This window comes from Miscanthus floridulus, chromosome 1, assembly GCF_019320115.1.
Source record: "Miscanthus floridulus cultivar M001 chromosome 1, ASM1932011v1, whole genome shotgun sequence".
Classification (NCBI taxonomy): domain Eukaryota; kingdom Viridiplantae; phylum Streptophyta; class Magnoliopsida; order Poales; family Poaceae; genus Miscanthus; species Miscanthus floridulus.
The window spans coordinates 186,156,022-186,164,868 of record NC_089580.1 but is presented as its reverse complement, the minus strand read 5'-3'; the positions used below and the strand labels follow the sequence as shown (position 1 = coordinate 186,164,868).

The window sequence follows — 8,847 nt, the reverse complement described above, 5'->3', positions numbered from 1 at the left end:
GCCACCCACGGTCAGAGTCACCCGGCTTCTCCAATCCCTCGGTCCAACGCTCGGCATCCTCCCTTAACCTCTACCAGTCCATCGACACTATCGTTAACACGTCAGTACGTGAAAGCCACTTTTTGCGACATGAACTATTGTGTTGAAATCAGGAAGTACAACAGAAACAAAACATTACCTACTCAAGTTGAAGATAATGCCCTTGGTACTTCATTGTTTAGCAATCATCTCTAGCATATCGTCTATTGTTATGTTTTCCTAACAAAAACATTAAAAATGATTTAGCGTACAAGCGGAAGCAAAAGTATAATCTTTAAACTTTTGTTGAACTTTTACATCTTCAGTTTGAAGCCACTCTCTTAAAGTTCCATGTACGGTTCGGACAGAAATAGAAGTCTTCATACCACCAGATGCTCCACTGTTCACTCCAACCACCTTGTTTACTCTTTGTAAGAAATAGGTGCCCTGATGTGCCAAGTATGGATGCATAGTCCGAGCTAATTTCTCCACTCCTAGTTTCTTCATTCCAAACTAGTTCAGAGCTACAAGAAAAATTAGTGAGTCAATGCATAAATAGAGAAAAAAGCAGAAAATATATTGTAGTAATTCGTAGAGGATACTTACAGTATCTTTTCAGAAAATGTAGTATCTTTTCAGGAAATGTTCCTGGCTCTGCAAGAACTTGACCATACTTTATTGTGAAGATTGAGAGTAAAACAACATCAATCCCAGAATCAACATCTCCATCCTCTCAGAAACTTAAAGGAGGACAAGAAATATTAATACTATCAGCGCGAAGCAAGGCTACATCTCTGCCCACGTCGACATAGGCAACCCTAGCATCGAACCTTACACTAGTGTGAAACAAAGAGCTCATAGTGGAACCAACCACCACGCTACCATTGTTCTTGGGCAAAACATGACACGTCAGTATAAGGCATGCGTTGCTATCGACGAAGACAACACAGCCATTACCGCAGAACCGTCGTGCACAGTCCAAGCATACCACAGAGCCTTTAAAATTATCAAACACAACTCCGCACCAATAAGATACCATAGTATTGGCCATTATGGTCCTATAAAGGACAAGATCGACAAGCAAATCAAGCACAAAACCTACAATTCTGTTATTTATCAATCGACTATTAGATGAATGTGATTTCATCTTGAATTTGCATAGCACATATAAAGGACTACAATTCTGTTGTTTATCAATCAACTATTAGATGCATGAAGAACAGCAAAACAAAAATCAAAACAAGAACTCAGATCATTGAACCACGAGGACAACAGGAGGTTATGGCCTCCATTCCCACTAAGATCAAGTCTATACGGTTTGATTTACATAGATGAATGATTTGGCTAAATCATCTACGATGAATGATTTGACTAAATCATCTACGGATCACTACAGCAGTCTAGAGACAGGAAACCCTAACAAGGATGAAGGAAACGACTGACTGAAGAGATAATAAGGCTGATTGAGACAACCCTTCTCTTATTTATAGAGGATATTACACATTCCCAATATATCACTTGGTAATTAGAGTGAACCACGTAACCGAAGGGTATTATGGTCTAACTCAAAGATCTGCTGATCCGACGGCCACACGTCCTTCATAACTTAGCTTCGCCTCGACGCAAGCCTCACGATAGCGCCACGTGCTGCCTCTGATTCCCTCCGGAACCGCACCTGGGTTTTGAGGCCCAAACACAAAAAACCGTCCATCGGTGGTTTTGAGGGCAAAATCACCAAACCACTCGCGGGTAGCGTACTCCATAGGCTCGTCCCACGAACTCGACAGATGTCACCGTCGTCCTTGACTGCCCGGCCATCTAGTCTTCCAGCGCCTCCGCTTGACTTACTCCTCATGTACTCTTGCACTTATCGATGACCCCATGTGTCAGCCACCCACAATCAGTCACTCGGCTTCTCCAGTCCCTCGGTCCAAGCCTCGGCATCCATCCTTCACTGCTCCCAATCCATCGGCACGAACCCGCTTGACCTTCACCTTCGCCGTCGACCACCGTCTTCGAGCTCCACACCTGCACACCACAAGTCAAGAGACATGTTACACAACCCAAACTCACGCCTCGGTTAGTTCAACAACTCAACCCAAACTACTCATGTTGACAATCACTCATCACAAACCGAACCACATGGCTATATATCGACCATGTGTTCGCAACATTGTTGTATCAACTCGGTTATAAGGGTCTTAAAGCCAAAAAAAAAATCCTGCTTTACTATGAGGAAATGTGTATAGCTAACACATTGTTGTACCACCACGTGTACCACCTCCTGTACAGTTCTTGTATATGGCTATATATTTGAAAGATACCCCCACAATGGATGTGTGGTGTTACCCAGACCATTATCTCCACTTGTTTTACATTTACCTTCATAAAACTATCCTAAGTGTGAGTCTCCACTTTTCCACTCCACCTGAGATAAAAGCTTTGAAGCCTAAGCATTTCTGCTGCGCCGGATCAACTGTTGTCATATCCCAACGGGAAAATAGCTTTGTTAGCTGAACAGGGCTTTTTTCAAAGCTGGATATCTTTCAATGCTTCACCGAGTATACGCAGCTACTAATCAAGCTCAAAGTTCTCCAATGAACCAAAGACAGAGCTGACTGACAATTAACGCGTTTCTCAAGGTTCATGCATCAACCAAAAGGTAAACAAAATGTTTGATAGAAGCGACAAAGTTACACTGAACTGTACAATGAACTTTGAGAGGAACCATGTCTGTTGTGGTGATTTTGCTGCTAAATACCTGGTTTTCTCCTTCTGGGGAATTGGGTTAGCATTATATTAAGCGAAAGCAACGTTGTGATAACGTGGAGTACTGACTTCCCCACATGATACTCTGGTCCTTTTAACCTACGAAGAAGCGAAAAAAGAGATCCAGATGCTTTCCCTCCTGTGCAGCAACATATAAATACTATCATCTAGTACTATTCCAAATAAGTTAAGTAGTATATGTGCTGCAATAACCACTGCAAGATTAGTACCAAGATTAGAGGGAAACATCGCACATTTCATATTAGTAACCTTAATTTTTTAGTTAACAAATTACAGATTTCGGACGCTTCTGAACAGCTAAAATAGCTATAAAAAATCAGTACTTTATAAGCGGAGAATATTTTAAAAGTGGTTGAGAATATCTTTCCGCATATAAAGGAGAATATTTTAAAAGCGGTTTCAGAATATCTTTTTTGCACAGAAACTTTTCACACAGAGTCAAAGCTTTGTGAGTTCTGTGATAAATGTAGACAACTAAAATATCCTATGAAAAAATTACATAATAATTTTTTTTATGAAAATGGAATTACAAGTTTAACATAAGTCTAAAAGGCAAAACAATTCCATGGTGAAATAGTTCATATTCATATTCCAGTGACGCCGCCTAACAATCACCTTATTGCAAATCACATATATTTGACATTTCTAGCTTATTCCTGATTGAAATGTGCTTCTTCTCATTGCTAGTATTGCTAAATAGTGCTACAGTGAATCTTCTTGTAAAAGATCATGAATCTCAAACTTTATGTGTAAAATCAACTTTCATTGTTTTTCCTAGCAACATATTTTATTCCATCTCATTTATTGATTTCGGATATATGTGCTATTCTGAACAGCTGAAAGCATCTAGACCCCTAGTTGGGTTTCGGTGATTAATGACAATATGTGATTACTGTGACTAGCGTGTGTTTTACAGAGGCGATTAAGTTAGGTCACGGTAATAGAGATCAATTGAGCTATCATGGTGGTCATGCCCCTACGATGGAAATCGTTTCGGTTTTTAAAGGATTGACGACAAGGTTAAGGATGGGCTAGTTCTAAGTGTCGATTGGAATTGAAGAGACACTTATAGTAGTTTATGACTTTGTTTTTCCTTTGACCGTACTATTAAGGGGGGTATGGACGGGTAACTTGACCTAGGTGAGTCTAGTGGGTTAGGTGTGGTGCATACTTGCTAAACCTAGCACTAGGTAGCTCCTAAAAAGCCCTTAGATCCATTGAAGCAAACTTCATTCACGTATGATCGAAAGTTGAAAGTGAATGGAGGGTCAAAATCATGACCGGACGCTGGCTTCGGTGTGACCGGACGCTGGAGTAGAGTCCAGTCAGTTCATTTGATCAAGGTGAAGTCGTCTGGAAGTGACCGGACGTTGAGAGGTGAAGTGACCGGACGCTGAGTCCCAGCGTCCGGTCGACTCCAGTAAGGTTCCAGAGAGAGAAAATCACGACCGGATGCGTCCGGTCATATTGTAAATACTGGAGTTCAGGGAGAACTGACCGGAGCGTCCAGTCAATATTACCGGAGCGTCTAGTCACCCCGTAGAAGCACATAACGGTTCGTTTTTCAGCCATGCTTATAAATACTTCCTCCATTTGTGTGTGGGGGTACTTTTTGCTCATTCCAACAGCTGAAAAACACCTTTAAGAGTGCTAAGAAGAGCAAGGTCCTAGTGAGGTGATTGAGATGTAAGAATCCCAAAGAGAGCCCTCATTAGTGAGATCAAGAGTAGCAAAATGTGCATCCACCCTTCTCATTAGGCATATCGTGGTCAAGTAAGAGTTCGTGCTTGTTACTCTTGGTGATCGCCATCACCTAGACGGCTTGGTGGTGATTGAGAGTTTGGTGATCATCCGACGGAGCTTGTAGATAACCCAACTCAAGTTGTGAGCGGTTGTGGGCGATTCACCGCGACGGAGTGTCGAAGAATCAACCCGTAGAGAGCACTTGATCATTGCACGGATCAAGGGGGAGCTACACCCTTGCGCGGGTGCTCCAACGAGGATTAGTTAGGAGTGACGACTCTCCGATACCTCGGCAAAATATCGCCGCGTTCCTCCTTCTCTATTTACTTTGAGCATTTACTTTGAACAATTCAATTCTTGTCATTTACATTCATAGAATTGCCATGCTAGAGTAGGATTGAAACATAGGTTGCTAAACTTTTTGTGCGGTAGATCAATAGATACACTTTCTAGGCACAAGGGGTTAATTGGGCTAACCATAGGACTTAATTATTGCAAAGAAATTTAGAATTAAACCAATTCACCCCCTCTTGGACATCTCGATCCTTTCAACAGCAACAGTAGTACATGACAAAAAACAGTAACAGCCATACCAGTGTGTCAAAGTGGTTCTTAATTGGATTATCGCAACTACAGTATATACATGAAACCTGTTGCATGCAGACCGCTAGTAATTTCACCGAAATAATACAAAGGCCCGGTTCGCTTCGTTAAAAAAATAAGTCAAAACACTGTTCTAACTATTTTTTTTTAGAGAAAAATACTATTTTGGCCGAAAAAGCAAGCTGAAAAACATGGATTATAAGAGAAGCGAACAGGACAATGCCGATAAAAAAAAGAAAGCAGACCAGGGTTGATATTAAGTAATCCGCTCTTTTCCTTGTGTGAACGCATGGTAGGGACAGGCGGCGCCGAAAAGAGCTCCTTGCTGTTGCTACGTAGCAGCTGCAGTGGCATGTGCTGAATGGCTCTCCCGTCGTACTGTAGTCATAGCAGGAGCAGGTGTCAAAGTCAGTTCTGCTGTAATATCTAGTCACTGTAGCAGCATGACAGTCTAACATGTCTGTGTACTAGGATTAGATGGGTAGAGTTGTATACATAGTTTGCCACTGCAACTGAGTAAAGAGAGCAAGTTCAGTTTATAATCTCCTCTGCAGAGCTCCAGTCAATGCCGGTGCTTATGTTGTGTGGGTACTCAGTTTTTTCTCCCTTCTTCTACCTCTAGTCATAATGTATGGTCGACGACAATAGTGCGTGGTCGACAACGCTGCTATCTGACTCATCCGTTCCGAGAGATACAGGGGCTAACAGTTGATGCTAGACATGATCAAACCCGAAACCTAAACATCAAGACACCACTTTAATCTTTTGATCTATGAAGTACAGAGCAAGCAAGAACAGCTTGATCAAGGACTGAGGAGACAAGGCGAGCAAAGCCATCGCATTATGAAATCAGGATGGAGTCCCAGTCGATCTCCACGGAGGGGTACTTGCGCAGGTGGAAGCTCTCGGACTCGTCCCATGGCGCTTCTGAGAAGTCGAGCAGTTGCATCTCCGGCACCACGTCGGAGGACCCAGTCGAGGACACGTCGCCGTCTGCGGAAAACGAGCTCTCGGAGCCGGAGCAGCCCGGCTCGCTCTTGACGTCTGGGCTCGCCGAGGAGGAGGAGTTCGGGGTGGTCGTCGCCGTCGCCGCCGTGGCGTTGCTCTGGCTCTGGCTCTGCGGCGGCGGCACGACGACGTCCGTCGTGCCGTTGCAGATGGCGTGGAGCTTGGCGTTGACCGCGGAGTGGAGCGGCGGGCCGAGGTGCTGGCCGCCACGCCTGAGCTCGGGGAAGTTGAGCCTGGCGGAGTCCCCGCGGAGGCGGAACGCGGCGCTGTCGTAGGCGAGCGCGGCCTCCTCGGCGGTGTCGAAGGTGCCGAGCCAGAGGCGGGTGCGGTTGCGCGGCAGGCGGATCTCCGCCACCCACTTCCCCCAATGCCGCTGCCGGACGCCGCGGTACAGCTTGGACACCGCCGGTCGCGCGGGGAGCGGCGCCGGCGGCACGCCCTGCCGCTTCATCTGCTGCGTGGCCACCGCGGCCAGCGTGGCGCCGCCCGCCGCCGCTGCCGCTGCCGGCCCGCGCAGGAACTGGAGCCGCGATTGCACCTGGAGAATCTGTGCCGGGGTCAGCAGGCCACTACCGCCGCCGGCGCCAAGAAACGGGCCCGCCGTGCTCTGCTGCTCCACGCCGGAGCAGGGGTACGCGAACGAGATGGTCGGGACCGCCCGTTGCATGGGCGGAGCAAGCGCGCGCACCAGCTCCTTGCTGTCCGCCACGCCATACAAGGCGGCGTTGCGGCCGTGCCAATCTATCGTCGTAGCCGCCATAGATTCTTGCACGAATTCTGAAGAGGGAAGCCGAGAGAATCTAGAGAGAGATCTCGAGAGCGAGCGTAAACAATTCGCGGGGCGCAGCGCGGAGATTGAAGGCCGAAGCGAGCAGTTCGATGAGCAAGAGCAGCCGTTGCGGGGGCTCTTTTATAAGCGAGGAGGGAGTTTGTTTTGGCCAATGGGAGAGCGCCAAGTGTCCGCGCTCGTCCCCCTCTCGACACGTGTCTAGATCTTTCACCGCGAGGGACGTGCAGGTGCCGGTAAACGGTGGGTACCTGGCAGCCCCTGGTTGGCCGAGAAGCGGTCTGACCTGGTAAGACGAGGGAGATCTACTCGTACAGCACTCCTAGCTGTCACATGCCTGTCGGAGTGAGCGTGCTCTACGCGGCAACTTGTATGCTACGGTCTCTCAGCTGGAGGAGTTTAAGCACTCTATCTCGATGTGTGTCGTCACCACATTGCACAGATCCTTTCAGTCAACACCCATCGGTGCGTGCTGGTATCCCAAGGCTGACACGTCCTCTCCTTTTCGGCAAATGCCAACATTGCCAAGCGAGTGCAGCCGCGTTTCAGCGCGGAGAGAAAAGCGGCTTTTGCGTGACTGACCGGCGATGATGGAATGGGCGGACAGGGACAGCGCGCGTGTTCTGGCTGCCGCTGCCATCTTCCTCCTTTCCGATCGATCGACGCCGAGAGAGAGAGAGAGTGCAAGTGGAAGTGGAAGTGGAAGTGGAAGCGGAAAGGAAAGGAAAGCGGGCAGGGGCAGGCGCGGGGAGGGCCGGTTGAAGGCGTCTGCATCCACAAACGGAGGGCGAAATCGGCCGGGGGAATATTGACGTGTCGGGCCCTCGGCGGGGAGGGTACAGCCCGAAAGAAAGAAAGAACCAGTCGTGAGGGGCTTTTGGATCCGCGATCACCGATCCTGTGGGATGGAATGGGACTGACACACTCGGCACTTGTTTAGTTGGACCCTAAAATTTAAAAAGTTGCTACAGTATCTGTCACATTGAATATTTACGGTCCGTGCATGGAGCATTAAATGTAGATGAAAAGAAAAACTAATTACATAGTTTGGTGAGAAATTGCGAGACGAACGTTTTAAGTCTAATTAGTCAATGTTTGGACACTATTTATCAAATAAAAACGAAGGTGCTACATTAACCCCAAAATCTAGATTTCGCGAACTATACCAGGGCTCGGTGGGTCTAGAGGTGCCTAACCACAACAACATCAGCCAGTCGCTGCGCGGGGGTTAGCTTGGCTTTGTCCGCGTCTTCAAGCCCCGAATCAAATCTGGTTCCTGTGGTACGATACGATGGGATGGGATGGGATGGGATGGGAATATGGGATGGACACACCAGGCACGCACGATACCCTCGACACAACGCAAGACATTCCGGAGCACGAGAGTTCTTGAGAAGGACTAAGGTCTTGTTTAGATCACCTTCAAATTCTAAGTTTTTTCACTTTCTTTTCATCACATCAATTTTTAGCCGTTTGTATGGAGCATTAAATGTAGGTAAAAAATAACTAATTGCACAGTTTAGTTCGAAATCACGAGATGAATCTTTTGAGCTTAGTTGGTCCACGATTGGACAATATTTACCAAATAAGACGAAAGTACTACTATTTATCGGGTTGAAATTTTTTGCAATCTAAACATGGCCTAAGAAAACGTTTCCAAGCAAACTGGATAACGTTTCCGTGTGGTTTGTTGCAAGGCTACAGGTATGTAGCCTCGGCAGCACGGCTCATACAGTGCGTGACTGACCTTCCACAAGACCACGGAAGGAGAGGGACACACAAAAACGTCACCAAATAGTGAAGTGATGCGCCTAGAGAAACGTCTCGACGCAAGTTGTGGATCCTCGTGTGGTCTGTAGAAAGCCTGGATGAACAGGTACGATAGTAGCCTGAACAGC

The 8,847-nt window shown here is 46.8% G+C and overlaps 1 protein-coding gene and 1 pseudogene across 1 annotated transcript; both read right to left on the bottom strand.

Moving 5' to 3' along the window:
- Positions 1-210: 210 nt before the first annotated feature.
- Positions 211-1,069, bottom strand: LOC136505359 (uncharacterized; annotated as a pseudogene).
- Positions 1,070-5,893: 4,824 nt separating this feature from the next.
- Positions 5,894-7,037, bottom strand: LOC136505350 (ethylene-responsive transcription factor RAP2-13-like). Its single transcript, XM_066500500.1, has one exon. The coding sequence runs from the start codon at positions 6,920-6,922 to the stop codon at positions 5,996-5,998; it is 927 nt and encodes a 308-aa protein (XP_066356597.1). The 5' UTR covers positions 6,923-7,037; the 3' UTR covers positions 5,894-5,995.
- Between the last annotated feature and the right edge of the window lie 1,810 nt (positions 7,038-8,847).

Excerpts from the sequence above, each read along its gene's own strand:
- LOC136505350 (XM_066500500.1), bottom strand. The coding sequence starts at position 6,922 with ATGGCGGCTACGACGATAGATTGGCACGGCCGCAACGCCGCCTTGTAT.